Source organism: Rhinatrema bivittatum, chromosome 2, assembly GCF_901001135.1.
Source record: "Rhinatrema bivittatum chromosome 2, aRhiBiv1.1, whole genome shotgun sequence".
Lineage (NCBI taxonomy): Eukaryota > Metazoa > Chordata > Amphibia > Gymnophiona > Rhinatrematidae > Rhinatrema > Rhinatrema bivittatum.
The window spans coordinates 124,741,165-124,757,605 of record NC_042616.1 but is presented as its reverse complement, the minus strand read 5'-3'; the positions used below and the strand labels follow the sequence as shown (position 1 = coordinate 124,757,605).

The window sequence follows — 16,441 nt, the reverse complement described above, 5'->3', positions numbered from 1 at the left end:
CCAGCATAGCTCACTACTTTATCGGCAGGGGTGGAATGAAGAAAAGAGGATTGATATTCAGACAAAACCCAATAAGGACTGAATTGCACAGGCCTGGTAAACAAATAAGCGTAGCTTGCTTTTTGCAGCGGTTACTACCCCTAACCAATTAAACTTGATACTTCACTTTGATGCAGATCCAGCACTGCTCTCTACATCAATGGCGGTGGTGGAAGGAAATTAGAACCATAAAGTTACCAATAAGGGCCCTGAACTCAGCGGTCAGAGTAACAAATAAGTATGAGAAAAATAAGTGTGAAAGCTTGCTGGGCAGACTGGATGGGCCATTTGGTTTTCTTCTGCCGTCATTTCTATGTTTCTGTGTTTCTATGGATCTTCTTGGTGTTTGGGTACTTGCCAGGTTTTTGTGGCCTGGTTTGGCCTCTCTTGGAAACAGGATGCTGGGCTTGATGGACCCTTTTTCTGACCCAGCATGGCAATTTCTTATGATTTTATGTGTTGCTTTGCTCTTTTTTGTGACGTGTTATTTTGTGTCTGTTTATATTTACTCTTGTCTTTAATTTGTGGACTGTTTCACCAGTGTAGCATTCCCCCAAATTTTCTGAATTGAATAATATAGAGGTAAGGGTTACTTCACGCCCTTATTAATAGTTCTGACCTTGACCAGCTACGTGGAAAGAATTTTGCATTTTCTAAGATCATCCCTAAAAGATTTCCCTGGCCAAGTTGCTGGGATTGGTCAATCTTCCCTTTATAAACTGGGTTGATCACATTGAAGGTATGGTCAGACGTAGGCTTATTTTTGGAAGAGGAGTGTTTGGTAGTTCCCTTAGTTCAGGCAACAACAATGAATGGCTTTTTATATGAAACGTAAAAAGAAAAACCAGAAGCAGCAAAAACTGAATAGAATATTTTTTAAATGTTTTTTTAATGTAGAGGAAAAAACTCAGAAATTGAGCTAAACTGTCAAAACATAGAAACATAGAAATGACGGCAGAAGAAGACCAAACGGCCCATCCAGTCTGCCCAGCAAGCTTCACACATTTTTTCTCTCATACTTATCTGTTTCTCTTAGCTCTTGGTTCTATTTCCCTTCCACCCCCACCATTGAAATATTTAGCTTGATTAGTTAGGGGTAGTAGGGGTAGTAACCACCGCAATAAGCAAGCTACACGCATGCTTATTTGTTTTACCCAGACTATGTTATACAGTCCTTATTGGTTGTTTTTCTTCTCCCCTGCTGTTGAAGCAGGGAGCTATGCTGGAAATGCGTGATGTATCAGTCTTCTCCCATGGCGTTGAAGCAGAGAGCCATGCTGGATATGCATCGAAAGTGAAGTATCAGACACATTTGGTTTGGGGTAGTAACCGCCGTAACAAGCCAGCTACTCCCCGCTTTGTGAGTGCAAACCCTTTTTTCTTCTCCCCTGCTGTTGAAGCAGAGAACTATGCTGTATATGCATTGAAGGTGAAGTATCAGGCTTATTTGGTTTGGGGTAGTAACCGCCGTAACAAGCCAGCTACTCCCCTCTTTGTGAGTGTAAATCCATTTTTCCACATTTCCTCTTGCTGTTGAAGCTTAGAGCGATGTTGGAGTCACAGTAAGCATGTGTATGTTTATTGTATAAGGGTATTGTCTTCAGGCAGTAGCTGTCATTCTGGTGAGTCACCCACTCTTCATTGGCGGCCTCTTGACTTTATGGATCCACAGTGTTTATCCCACGCCCCTTTGAAGTCCTTCACAGTTCTGGTCTTCACCACATCCTCAGGAAGGGCATTCCAGGAGTCCACCACCCTCTCAGTGAAGAAATACTTCCTGACATTGGTTCTGAATCTTCCTCCCTGGAGCTTCAAATCGTGACCCCTGGTTCTGCTGATTTTTTTCCTACGGATTTCCTACGGATACTGGATTATAGTTCCTTTTCAATTATAGATCAGAAACAACACACTTTTTTTGTATTTTGGGATTGTATAAATGTGCAAGAAATGTTAAGTATATCTTCAAAACCACTTATTGTTACATCTGGGCAGTGATCCGGTGTAGTGAACACCACCTCCAGGAGTGACTCCAGGTGGAGAGAGACAGGGATAGCTGGAAGGTCTCTGATGATGGCTGGGAATGTATGGAGCTGGGCGATGGCTGATATATGAAGCAGAGTACTGGCTGGGAACAAGATCAAAGTCCAGGCAGGGTCTAGGCAGGCGGCAGGCAAACAGAGTCAAAGTCCAGGCAGGGTCTAGGCAAACGGCAGGCAACAGAGTCAAAGTCCAGGCAGGGTCTAGGCAGGCGGCAGGCAAACAGAGTCAAAGTCCAGGCAGGGTCTAGGCAAATGGCAGGCAACAGAGTCAAAGTCCAGGCAGGGTCTAGGCAGGCGGCAGGCAACAAAGTCAAAGATCAGGCAGGGTCAAGGCACCTAAGAGCAAGACAGAGAGCCCGAAGACCACACACACACACACACAAAAGGCAGAGGGCCCGAAGGCCACGCACATACAGCAAGGCAGAGGGCCCGAAGGCCACGCACACACAGCAAGGCAGGAGACCCGAAGGCCACGCACACACAGCAAGGCAAGGCAGAAGACCCGAAGGCCACACACACACAGCAAGGCAGCAGACCCGAAGGCCACACACACAGCAAGGAAAGGCAGAAGGCCCGAAGGCCACACACAGCAAGGCAAGGCAGAAGGCCCAAAGGCCACACACAGCAAGGCAGAAGGCCCGAATGCCACACACAGCAAGGCTAGAGCAGGGAGCCCAAACGAGCTCGATGCCGAAGCACTGGAGTCTAGGGTAGGCAGGGCTATAAAGGAATATCCGGGGTATAGAGCAGATGGATTAGGCCAGCCAGGAGAGCCTGCTCTAGAAGGACCCCTAGTGGTGAGGCGGTTGCACAGCAGCCATAGCCGTAACAGTACCCCTCCCCCCAAGGCCTCCCCCCCCCTCCTGGGTCCCAACTTTGCAAGGGGTACGGAATGATAAAGTCCAACCCCTCCTGGGGTACAATGGCAGGTTCACTCCCCTCCTGGGGTAACGTAACTAATTCAACCCCTTCTCGGGGCGGCGAAGCAGTCTCAAACCCCTCCTGGGACGACCAAGCAGTTTCCGACCCCTCCTGGGGCGACCAAGCAGTCTCAGGCCCCTCTTGGGGTGATACGAGGAAATCTATCCCTTCCTGGGGCAGCGAAGTGGTCTCAAACCCCTCCTGGGGCGACTAGACAGTCTCAAACCCCTGGGGTGATACGTTGAATTCTACCCCTTCCTGGGGCGACACAGCATTCACAAACCCCTCCTAGGGCGACGCAGCAGTCTCAAACCCCTCCAGGGGCAGCAAGGCAGGCTCAGGCCCCTCCTGGGGTTGCATGACAGGCTCAGGCCCCTCCTGGGGTTGCATGACAGGCTCAGGCCCCTCCTGGGGTTGCAGGACCGGTTCGAATCCCTCCAGGGGCGGCAGCAGGGCCGGTTCGGACCCCTTCAGGGGCAGCCGCAGGGCCGGTTCGGACCCCTCCAGGGACGACAGCAGGACCGGTTCAGACTCCTCCAGGGGCGGCAGCAGGATCGGTTCGGACCCCTCCTCAGGTAGCAGGGTAATGGAATCTGTTATGGATGATTCTCCAATAGGGGGAGTACTTGTGAGTGAATGAGGGGAGGATAAAGATTGCACTGCAGAGGACTTGGTACCTCGAGACAGAGTCTGGAGCTCCCGATTATGTTTCCCTGATTTAAAAGTGTATACTAGCAGCTTAGAGAAGGCACAGGCAGCTCTGGACCATCTTGGAACCCCATCGTTAATTGTAACTGACCTGCAGCTGTGGAAAGCAAGGCTCTGCTAGAGTTAATTAGTACATTCTGCTCTCGTCTCTGAAGCTCTGGCGTGGAAGTCATTGAAGCCTTCTTAACCCTGTGAGTTCTAAGGTTTTCAGAATTATTACTTGTTTCCTGGTGACAAGTTTCCTTCAAAGTGTCCTGAAATGAAGTGCTGGAATTCTTAATCCAAATGCTGTTACAGGAAATAACGTTGTTAACTGGGCCAGAAGCTGAACGCACGGTAGTCGAGCTGACTGTTCTCCCTAATGAAGCAGCTGGTCCTATAGCTGAGCAACAGGGGCACGGTTTGCCTGGTGGTAATAGGCTTGGGATACATGAACATTTCCACCATCCTGGCTTAGGAGTAGAACAGTTTAAACACTTGGTAGACAGAAACATTCCTCTTATAGCAGTTATTGCAGGCCCAATGTTCCTGATCTGCAAGCTGACAGGCTAGACAGTTCTGGTAGCTTGGGTAATTCAAGGTCTGGTAGCAAGCACAGATATAAAACCTTTGGGACTGAGGCATGCTGTGGTCTGTAGAAAAAAACGTTGACTCAGGGTTCTATCTCTCTCTCTGGAGGGTGGCTTCGGCATACTGTTACATCTGGGCAGTAATCCAGTGTAGTGAACACCACCTCCAGGAGTGACTCCAGGTGGAGAGAGACAGGGTATAGCTGGAAGGTCTCTGATGATGGCTGGGAGTGTATGGAGCTGGGCGATGGCTGATATATGGAGCAGAGTACTGGCTGGGAACAAGGTCAAAGTCCAGGCAGGGTCTAGGCAGGCGGCAGGCAAACAGAGTCAAAGTCCAGGCAGGGTCTAGGCAGGCGGAGGGCAACAGAGTCAAAGAACAGGCAGGGTCAAGGCAGGCGGCAGGCAAACAGACTCAAAGTCCAGGCAAGGTCTAGGCACCTTATAGCAAGACAGAGAGCCCGAAGGCCATACACACACACACGATGAGGCAGAGGGCCCGAAGGCCATACATACACGGCAAGGGAGAGGGCCTGAAGGCCACGCACACACAGCAAAGCAGGAGACCCGAAGGCCACACACACACAGCAAGACAAGACAAGGCAGAAGGCCCGAAGGCCACACACAGCAAGACAAGGCAGTAGGCCCGAAGGCCACACACAGCAAGGCAAGGTAGAAGGCACGAAGGCCACTCACAGCAAGACAAGGCAGAAGGCCCGAAGGCCACACACAGCAAGGCTAGAGCAGGGAGCCCAAACAAGCTTGATGCCGAAGCACTGGATTCTAGGGTAGGCAGGGCTATAAAGGAATATCCGGGGTATAGAGCAGATGGATTGGGCCAGCCAGGAGAGCCTGCTCTAGAAGGACCCCTGGTGGTGAGGCGGTTGCACAGCTGCCACCGCCGTAACACTTATTAATTCTAGTTAATTCTTTCTACTGTAGCTCCTATTAACTGAAATGTACAAGACTCAAAAAACAGCACAATGGATGTGTAATATACAATAGGGATGTGAATCGTTTTTTGACGATTTAAAAAAATTGTCCGATATTTTTTAAATCGTCAAAAATTGTTAGAGTGCGGCGGCCATCTTTACTATGGCGGTGGCCATCTTTAAAGATGGCGCCAGCCAGCCAGTGCTCCTACCATGTGACAGGGGCCGGCCAATGGCACGGATACCCTGTCACATGGTAAGGGCAAAGGGCCATCGGCGCCATCTTTATGCGTGGCAGCCGACGGCCCGAGAACAGGAGATCGCTCCCAGGACCACCACTGAACTACCAGGTAATTTAAAAATGTTTTGGGGGGGATCGGGAGGGTGGGGGAAGCTAAGGGGTCATTTTTAAAGGGTCGGATGGGTTGTTTTTTTTATCGGGCTATCGGCGCCATTTTTGAGTGGCAGCCAAAATGGCGCCGATGGCCCGAGAGCGGGAGATCGGTTCCCGCGCCCCCACTGGACCACCAGGTACTTGTAAAATGTTTTGGGGGGGTTCAGGAGGGTGGGGGAAGGTAAGGGGTCAATTTTAAAGGGTCGGGCCTCACTAAAAAAAAATTAACGATGTGAAGCGGAACCGATTCCGATTCACATCTCCACCGATCAGATTTTCTTCTCCCTCCAGCCGAACCCGATCATTAAGACGATCGGGCACATGATTCACATCCCTAATATACAATGTTGTATAAAAACAAAAGGATCATATATGCCTTCTCCTGTGACAATTCAAAAGCAGCTGTTTGAAAATTGCCTCCTTTATTTACTTGTTTGATCTCAACTGAATAAACTGACCAATAGGAGAAATTATCTAGTGTTCTTTGATGAGATAAATTATCTTAATTACATTTAGGACTGTATTAAAATATAATATAGTGGCATCTATTTGTGGATCCATGATGCAAATTCACATGAGATATTAATGAATATACCATCGGAACTAATGGAAGCAGTGGTAAACAGTGCATGTTAACACGCATCGTGTATTAATAAATAATCCTCATTATTTGCTAAATTCAAGAGATTATTAAAGGCAACAAGGCTTTTCTTATTTTCTCTGTTCATTGGAAGGCTAGGCCTTTCTAATTGTCCTAATTATGCATTTCCACCTTATTGCATTTCTGATGCAGGATGCAGGAAAATGGGAAACTGATCAGTATGGACGACCAATCCGGGCTCCTACACAAGCTGAAATGGTATGTATATTGATTTCTATCTAAAACATGGTTTCATACTTTTAATATTAAAGTAGTGTCATTGCTGTGTTGTCCACTTAAATGCATGGAAATAAAGTTCAATAAAAATATTTGAGTAAATATTCAAAGGGGATATACATGGAAAATGAGTATCTTCATATGTTAGTAGCCTGTATTTGTATACATGCTTTTATATAAACCTCAAAAATATATGCAAGTTTCTGGCTTTGCGTGCATAAAACAGAGGACCGTCCAGGGGCATTCCTGGTCATGCTGTGAAACACATGCGTGTACTTTTAAAGCATAAGTACCAGTATTTTATAAATGATACCATTCTTGTTATGCAGTATATAAAATATTAGGACAAATCTCCTCTCGTCCACTTACATATGCACTTTCAGTAACCCGAATGGATTTGAAAGTTATCCTCCCACTGTAATGTGATAATTTTTTTATTGGTTTAACTTTTCTGTTCAGTTTTCAGGTGCTTACTCTCCCTTCCTTATGTCCAAACACAACGAGTAGATGAGCAAAGATGACATTGCTAGAAAGTAAAATTGAATCATAGATTATATTAACATGGTCAGGAGAAGGGTTGTTAGGGGTGGGGAATTGTGTTACAGCAATCAGAAGGTCACAGAGTTATGTTTGTTAGTGAGTTTAAAATCCCTTTCTCTTTTATGTCCTCATATTTATCATTTAAACTTTAAATGTCCTATGATTCTGGATTGTTCTGAATTTCCCTTTCAGTATCTTGATCGTAAGGTTTTTGATGCAGTAGTCTTATTCTGAAAAATGTGCCTCATGGAGGGAATGAAACAGCTTCCCTATGAGGAAAGACTGAAGAGGTTAGGGCTGTTCTGCTTGGAGAAGAGACTGCTGAGGGGGGATATGATAGAGGTCTTTAAGATCATGAGAGGTCTTGAACGAGTAGATGTGAATCGGTTATTTACACTTTCAAATAATAGAAGGACCAGGGGGCATTCCATGAAGTTAGAAATTAGCACATTTAAGTCTAATCGGAGAAAATTCTTTTTCACTCAACGCACAATTAAGCTCTGGAATTTGTTGCCAGAGGCTGTGGTTAATGCAGTTAGTGTAGCTGGGTTCAAAAAAGGTTTGGATAAGTTCTTGGAGGAGAAGTCCATTAACTGCTATTAATCAAGCTTACTTAGGTAATAGCCACTGCTAGTAATTGCATCAGTAGCATGGGAAAACGAGAGATGTGGAACAACAGTGGGCCAAACTAAAAGGAGCAATTACTGAAGCGACTAATATATATTTTAGAAAAGTAAAGAAAAGCAAGAAAAGAATGAAACCTATCTTAACATAGAAACATAGAAACATAGAAATGACGGCAGAAGAAGACCAAACGGCCCATCCAGTCTGCCCAGCAAGCTTCACACATTTTTTCTCTCATACTTATCTGTTTCTTTTAGCTCTTGGTTCTATTTCCCTTCCTCCCCCACCATTAATGTAGAGAGCAGTGATGGAGCTGCATCCAAGTGAAATATCTAGCTTGATTAGTTAGGGGTAGTAGGGGTAGTAACCGCCGCAATAAGCAAGCTACACCCATGCTTATTTGTTTTACCCAGACTATGTTATACAGCCCTTATTGGTTGTTTTTCTTCTCCCCTGCCGTTGAAGCAGAGAGCTCTGCTGGATGTGTGTAGTATCAGTTTTTCTTCTCCCCTGCCGTTGAAGCAGAGAACTATGCTGTATGTGCATTGAAATTGAAGTATCAGGCTTATTTGGTTTGGGGTAGTAACCACCGTAACAAGCCAGCTACTCCCCTCTTTGTGAGTGCAAATCCTTTATTCCACATTTCCTCTTGCTGTTGAAGCTAGAACGATGTTGAAGTCACAGTAAGCATGTGTACGTTTATTGAATAAGGGTATTGTCTCCAGGCAGTAGCCATCATTCTGGCGAGTCACCCACTCTTCATTGGCGGCCTCTTGACTTTATGGATCCACAGTGTTTATCCCACGCCCCTTTGAAGTCCTTCACAGTTCTGGTCTTCACCACATCCTCCAGAAGGGCATTCCAGGCATCCACCACCCTCTCCGTGAAGAAATACTTCCTGACATTGGTTCTGAATCTTCCTCCCTGGAGCTTCAAATCGTGACCCCTGGTTCTGCTGGTTTACAAAGGAGGTGGCTGATAAAATTAAAGATAAAAGAAGGGCATTTAAGAAATATAAACGATCCCAAAGGGAAGATCAACAGGAAGAATATAGGGTAAAACTGAGGGAGACTAAGAAAGAAATCAAGGAAGCCAAAAGTCTAGCGAAAGAAAGGATTGCCAAAGAGGTAAAGCGAGGTGACAAAACATTTTTCAGATACATCAGTGAAAGGAGAAAAGTCCAAAGTGGTACAGTGAAATTGAAAGGTGAAAAGTACTAATGGGTCGAAACCAATGAACAAATGGCAGAAATATTAAATGAATACTTGAATTCGGTGTTCATCAAAGAAGACATCGGGGGAAGGACTGTCGCTAGTTAACAAGAAAATGGAGGGGAGTGGAATGGATGAAACTCCGTTTACGGAAGAGAATGTATGGGAAGAGCTAGGAGAACTGAAAGTGCACAAAGCTAGGAAAACTGAAAGTGGACAAAGCTATATTTTACATTCATTTTGAACAATTTTTAAATTTGTATCTTACAGAAAGAAACAAATTGTATTGGTAAAAATATATGGGCAGAGAGGAAAAAAAACAAAGTACAACTCTTACGTTTGATGATACTTCTGTGTCGCTCTCTTATCCTTTTTCCCAGAGATTCCCGGGAATAAATTTAGGCAAACCAGGTAAACCGGGCAAACCCGGGCTAAGCCGGGCAAAGCCGCGCGCCCCTTAAGCACGCTTGGCTTTGGCGGTGTGCTGGCGACTGCAATGCACCTCAGGAGTGCCGATCTTAAAAGGACACTTCTGGCCCTTCCCTCTGACATCAGGCGCAGCGGCAAATCCCGTTCAGGAAGAAATTTTCTTTGCTCACAGATGGTAAGAGTATTGGTTTAGCCAGGTAATTTCCAAAGGTAAATGTCTCTCCAGCTGCAGTTACTGTAGCTGGGTTCAAAAAAGGTTTCGATAAGTTCTTGGAGGAGAAGTCCATTAACTGCTATTAATCAAGTTTACTTAGGTAATAGCCACTGCTAGTAACTGCATCAGTAGCATGGGATCTTCTTATTGCTTGGATAATTGCCAGGTTCTTGTGGCCTGGTTTGACTTCTGTTGGAAACAGGATGCTGGGCTTGATGGACCCTTGGTCTGACCCAGCATAGCAATTTCTTATGTTCTTATGTGTTGCTTTGCTCTTTTTTGTGACGTTATATTTTGTGTCTGTTTATATTTACTCTTGTCTTTAACTTGTGGACTATTTCACCAGTGTAGCATTCCCCCAAATTTTCTGATTTGAATAATATAGAGGTAAGGGTTACTTCACTCCCTTATTAATAGTTCTGTCCTTGACCAGCTATGGGGAAAGAATTTTGAATTTTCTAAGACCATCCCTAAAAGTTTTCCCTAGCTAAGTTGCTAGGATTGGTCAAGCTTCCCTTTTAGAAACTGGGTTGAACAAGTTGAAGGGATGGTCGGACGTAGTCTTATTTTTGGAAGAGGAATGTTTGGTAGTTCCCTTAGTTCAGGCAACTGCAATGAATGGCTTTTTATATAAAAAGAAAAACCAGGAGCAGTGAACACTGAAAAGAATATTTTTTAATGTTTTTTTAATCTGGAAGAAAAAACCCAGAAATTGAGCCAAAATGTCAAAAGACCTGATTAAAGTTCCTTTTCAATCATAGATCAGAAACAACACACTTTTTTGTATTTTAGGTATTTGTATAGATGTGCAAGAAATGTTAAGTATATCTTCAAAATAACTTATTAATTCTAGTTAATCCTTTCTACCATAGCACCTATTAACTGAAATGTACAAGACTCAAAAAACAGCACAAAGGATGTTTAATATACAATGTTGCATAAAATCAAAAGGATCATTTATGCCTTCTCCTGTGACAATTCAAGTCCACAATACATGTACCACTAGTTGGATTAAGATGAGATATGGATTTACAGTAAAATTTGGTCTACAGAAATAGGTGCAGGAATCAGGTTTACTTGTAGCTTTCCTTTGAAAATCAGTTTCAGGGTCCGCATGTACATATTAACCGCATATTTTATAGAAAGGCAGCTGTTTGAAAATTGCCTCCTTTATTTACTTGTGTTGATCTCAACTGAATAAACTGACCAGTAGTAGAAATTATCTAGTGTTCTTTGATGAAATAAATTATCTTCATTTCATTTAGGACTGTAATAAATTAAAATATAGTGGCGTCTATTTGAGGATCCATGATGCAAATTCACATGAGTTATTAATGAATATCCCCATCACAACTAATGGAAGCAGTTGTAAACAGTGCATGTTAACATGCGTCCTGGATTAATAAATAGATCTCATTATTTGCTAAATTCAAGAGATTATTTAAGGCAACAAGCCTTTTCTTATTTTCTCTGTTCATTGGAAGGCTTAGGGCTTTCTAATTGTCCTAATTATGCATTTCCACCTTATTCTTGCATTTCTGATGCAGGCAGCAGCAAGAGGGGAAATTGATCAGTATGGACGACCAATCCGGACTCTTACACAAGCTGAAATGGTATGTATATTGATTTCTATCTTAAACATGGTCTCATACTTTTAATATGAAAGTAGTGTCATTGCTGTGTTGTGTTGTAAGTGCATGGATATAAAGTTCAATAAAAAATATTTGAGTAAATATTCAAAGGGGCTATACATGGAAAATAAGTATCTTCATATGTAAGTAGCCTGTATTTGCATACATGCTTTTATATAAACCTCAAAAATATATGCTAGTTTCTGGCTTTGTGTGCACAAAACAGGGGCGGTACAGGGGCATTCGTGGACATGCTGTGAAACACATGCGTGTACTTTTAAAGCAAAGTATTTTATAAACGACGCCATTCTTATTTTGCATTATATAAAATATTAGGAGAAATCTCATCTCATTCACTTACAAGTGCATTTTCAGTAACCCGTATGGATTTGAACGTTATCCTCCCACTGTAAGGTAATAATTATTTTATTGGATTAACATTTCTGATCAGTTTTCAGGTAGTCTCCCCCTTCCTTATGACCAAATACAACAAGTAGATGAGCAAAGATGACATTGCTAGAAAGTAAAAGTGAAACATATATTATTATATTAAAATGGTCGGGAGAAGGGATGTTAGGGGTGGGGAATTGTGTTACAGCAATCAGAAGGTCACCGAGTTATGTTTGTTAGTGAGTTTAAAATCCCATTCTCTTTTAAGTCCTCTTATATTCATCATTTAAACTTTAAATGTCCTGGATTGTTCTGAAGTTCCCTTTTAGCATCTTGATCATAAGGTCTTTATTGCAGTGGTTTTATTCTGAAAAATGTTGCCTCATGGAGGGAATGGAACATCTCCCCTATGAGGAAAGGCTGAAGAGGTTAGGGCTGTTCAGCTTGGAGAAGAGACGGCTGAGGGGGGATATGATAGAGGTCTTTAAGATCATGAGAGGTCTTGAACGAGAAGATGTGAATCGGTTAGACTTTCAGATAATAGAAGGACCAGGGGGCATTCCATGAAGTTAGCAATTAGCACATTTAAGATTAATCGGAGAAAATTCTTTTTCACTCAACGCACGAATAAGCTCTGGAATTTGTTGCCAGAGGATGTGGTTAATGCAGTTAGTATAGCTGGGTTCAAAAAAGGTTTGGATAAGTTCTTGGAGGAGAAGTCCATTAACTGCTATTAATCAAGCTTACTTAGGTAATAGCCACTGCTAGTAATTGCATCAGTAGCATGGGAAAATGAGAGATGTGGAACAACAGTGGGCCAAACTAAAAGGAGCAATTACTGAAGCGACTAATAAATATTTTAGAAAAGTAAAGAAAAGCAAGAAAAGAATGAAACCTATCTGGTTTACAAAGGAGGTGGCTGATAAAATTAAAGATAAAAGAAGGGCATTTAAGAAATATAAAAAATCTCAAAGGGAAGATCAACAGGAAGAATATATGGTAAAACTGAGGAGACTAAGAAAGAAATCAAGGAAGCCAAAAGTCTAGTGAAAGAAAGGATTGCCAAAGAGGTAAAGCGAGGTGACAAAACATTTTTCAGATTCATCAGTGAAAGGAGAAAACTCCAAAGTGGTATAGTGAAATTGAAAGGTGAAAAGTACTAATGGGTCGAAACCAATGAACAAATGGCAGAAATATTAAATGAATACTTCAATTCGGTGTTCACCAAAGAAGACATTGGGGGAAGGACTGTCGCTAGTTAACAAGAAAATGGAGGGGAGTAGAATGGATGAAACTCCGTTTACGGAAGAGAATAGGGATGTGAATTGTGTGATCGATCGTCTTAACGATCGATTTTGGCTGGGGGGGGGGGGGAAAATCTGATCGTCATGTTTTTTTTTTGTTAAAAAATCGTAAATCGGGGGGGGAAACCGGCAAACCAAAACAACCCTAAAACCCACCCCGACCCTTTAAAACAAATCCCCCACCCTCCCGAAGCCCCCCAAAATGTTTTAAATTACCTGGGGTCCAGTGGGGGCGTCCCGGCGCGATCTCCCACTGGACTCCAGCTAATTTAAAACATTTTGGGGGGGTTTGGGAGGGTGGGGGATTTGTTTTAAAGGGTCGGGGTGGGTTTTAGGGTTGTTTTGGTGTGCCGGTTTTCCCGCCCTCCCCCGATTTACGATTTTTGACGATAAATCGGGGGAATTGCTATTGTATCGCGGCTCTAACGATTTTTGACTATTTAAAATATATCTGACGATTGTTTTAAATCGTCAAAAAACGAGTCACATCCCTAGAAGAGAATGTATGGGAAAAACTAGGAAAACTGAAAGTAGACAAAGCTATGTGGCCTGATGAGGTTCATCCCAGGATACTGAGGGAGCTAAGAGATGTGCCAACAGCTCTGCTGCATGACATGTTCAATAGATCCCTGGAAACGGGAGTGTGCCGAGTGATTGGAGAAGAGCGGTGGTGGTCCCTTTTCACAAGAGTGGGAGCAGAGAGAAGGTTGGAAACTACAGGCCGGTTAGCCTAACTTCAGTGGTGGGAAAAGTATTGGAGTCGCTGTTGAAGGAAAGAATAGTGAACTATCTACAAGCAGCAGAATTGCTGGACCAAAGGCAACATGGTTTCACCAAGGGAAGGTCCTGTCAGACGAATCTGATCGACTTTTTTGATTGGTTGACTAAGGAATTGGATCGAGGAAGAGCCCTCAATGTCATCTACTTGGCGTTTAGCAAAGCTTTTGATACGGTCCCGCAGAGGAGGCTTGTGAATAAAATGAGAAGCTTGGGAGCGCGTGCCAAGGTGGTGGCCTGATAGCAAACTGGTTGAAGGACAGAAGACAATGTGTGATGGTAAATGGAACTTACTCGGAAGAGAGAGCGGTGATGAGTGGAGTGCCACAAGGGTTGGTGTTGGGACCGGTCCAGTTCAATATCTATGTGAGCGGCATTGCAGACGGGATAGAAGGTAAGGTTTGTTTATTTTTTGATGATACTAAGATCTGCAACAGAGTGGAAACACCGGAAGGAATCGAGAGAATGAGATGGGATTTAAGGAAGCTGGAAGAGTGGTCGAAGATATGGCAGCTGAGATTCAGTGCCAAGAAGTGCAGAGTCATGCATATGGGGTGTGGAAATCCAAAAGAAATGTATTTGATGGGGGGTGAAGGCTGATATGCATGGAGCAGGAGAGAGACCTTGGGGTGAAGTCGGCGAAACAATGTGATAAGGCAATAGCTAAAGCCAGAAGAATGCTGGGCTGCATAGAGAGTGGAATATCAAGTAAGAAAAGGGAAGTGATTATCCCCTTGTACGGGTCCCTGGTGAGGCCTCACCTAGAGTACTGTGCTCAGATCTGGAGACTGTATCTCCGAACGGACAGAGACAGGATAGAGGCGGTCCAGAGAAGGGTGACCAAAAAGGTGGATGGTCTTCATCGAATGACTTATGAGGAGAGATTGAAGAATCTAAATATATATACCCTAGAGGAAAGGAGAAACAGAGGTGATATGATACAGACTTTCAGATACCTGAAAGGTTTTAATGATCCAAAGTCAACGACAAACGTTTTCCGTTGGAAAAAAATCAGCAGAACCAGGGTCATGATTTAAACCTCCAGGGGGAAGACTCAAAACCAATGTCAGGAAGTATTTCTTCATGCAGAGGGTAGTGGATGCCTGCAACATCCTTCTGGAGGAAGTGGTGAAGACTAAAACTGTGAAGTATTTCAAAGGGGCGTGGGATAAACACTGTGGATCCATAAAGTCTAGAGGATGTGAATGAAGTGAAGAGGCATGGGGATGGCTTGCGGGAATGACAGATACTACTTGGTGATTAATACCCTTAATCCACAAACATACACACGGTTAATGCGACTCCAACATTGCTCTATGCTTCAACGGCAAGAGGAAATATGGAAAAAAGGACTTGCCATTCACAAATAAGCGGGAGAGTAGCTTGCTTATTGGGGCGGTTACTACCCCAAACCAAATAAGCCTGATCCTTCACTTTCAATGCATTTCCAGCGTAGCTCTCTACTTCAATGGCAGGGGGGAATGAAGATAAGAGGATTTACATTCATACAACAATTAACAAGGACTGAATTGCATAGTCTGGTTAAACAAATAGCATGGGAGTTGCTTGCTTGTTGTGGCGGGACCAGTATATATTAAAACTAACAACCCACTTAGCAGATTCAAAATATTACAGAATGTTACAAGAAGATCCTACTACAGAATTTTCTCATACCATTGAGATGTTGTTAGAAGAGAAAGTGACGCCCTTCCTTACCCGCAAAGAGAGAAATTTTCTATTCCAACAATACCCACGGATCCCCTTAATGTACGGGGTACCGAAAGTCCACAAATCAATAACAGACCCTCCGTTGAGACCCATCGTATCTAGTAACGGATCCCTCTTGGAACCACTAGCCATTTTTCTTGATAAATTTCTCAAACCTCATGTTCAAAAAATGAGGGCATATGTCCAAGATTCAACGGCCGTTCTCAACAAATTGGCAGATTATCCAACTTTATCAGACCCCACAATTCTAGTTACGATGGACGTCGTTTCATTATATACTAACGTGTCTCATGCCACAGCCTTACTTACTATTGAAGAAACTTTGAAAAATAATATGGAAGGCTCCAGAATTCCATTCTGGTTCATATTTGAAATAGCTAAATTAGTTATTCACAATAACTATTTTTCTTTCAATACCCAATTTTACCTTCAAATCCATGGCATAGCAATGGGGTCGTCGGCAGCCCCCTCTATTGCCAATTTAGTCATGGATAGACTTGAAAGATTACATATTTATAGTTCAGGCTGGTTTAGTGCTGTTGCACTCTGGATCCGTTATATAGATGACCTCCTTATTTTCTGGGACCAAGACTTAGCATTGCTTCAGGAATTCATCTCTTGGATAAATACAGTGGACCAGGACCTTAAATTCACTACACAGTACAGTGACACACATATATCATTTTTGGATATATTAATTACTGTTCAGAATCAGCAATTACACACTTCCATTCATCGTAAGGAAACTGAAAGAAACAATTTACTTAGATACCATAGCTTTCACCCAACAGCGTTTAAACAAGGTCTTCCGGTCAGTCAATTTTTCAGACTCAGACGTTTGTGTTCATCGGACAGAGACTTTAAACTACAAGCAGGTAGACTTGCAGAAAGGTTTTTCTCGAGAGGATACCCTTACAGTGCAGTATATAAAGCTTTTAAAAGAGCATGGCATTCACCGAGGACAGCCCTATTGCAGTACAAAACACGGCCCCCTGTTACAACTGATATCTGTGTACTCACACACACGGATAAATCTTATTTGATTATGCAAAGTATAAAAAAACACTGGCACATCTTACAATTGCATCCTATCTTTTCTGAACATCCACTCTTT

The 16,441-nt window shown here is 43.3% G+C and overlaps 1 protein-coding gene across 1 annotated transcript in view; it reads left to right on the top strand.

Moving 5' to 3' along the window:
- Nucleotides 1–16,441, top strand: part of CCDC7 (coiled-coil domain containing 7) — an 820,938-nt gene that overhangs the window by 786,312 nt on the left and 18,185 nt on the right. The window contains exons 35-36 of the mRNA XM_029587039.1: nucleotides 6,396–6,461; nucleotides 11,045–11,110. Of these exons, the coding sequence (XP_029442899.1) occupies nucleotides 6,396–6,461; nucleotides 11,045–11,110 (132 nt within the window). The remainder of the gene's footprint in view (nucleotides 1–6,395; nucleotides 6,462–11,044; nucleotides 11,111–16,441) is intronic.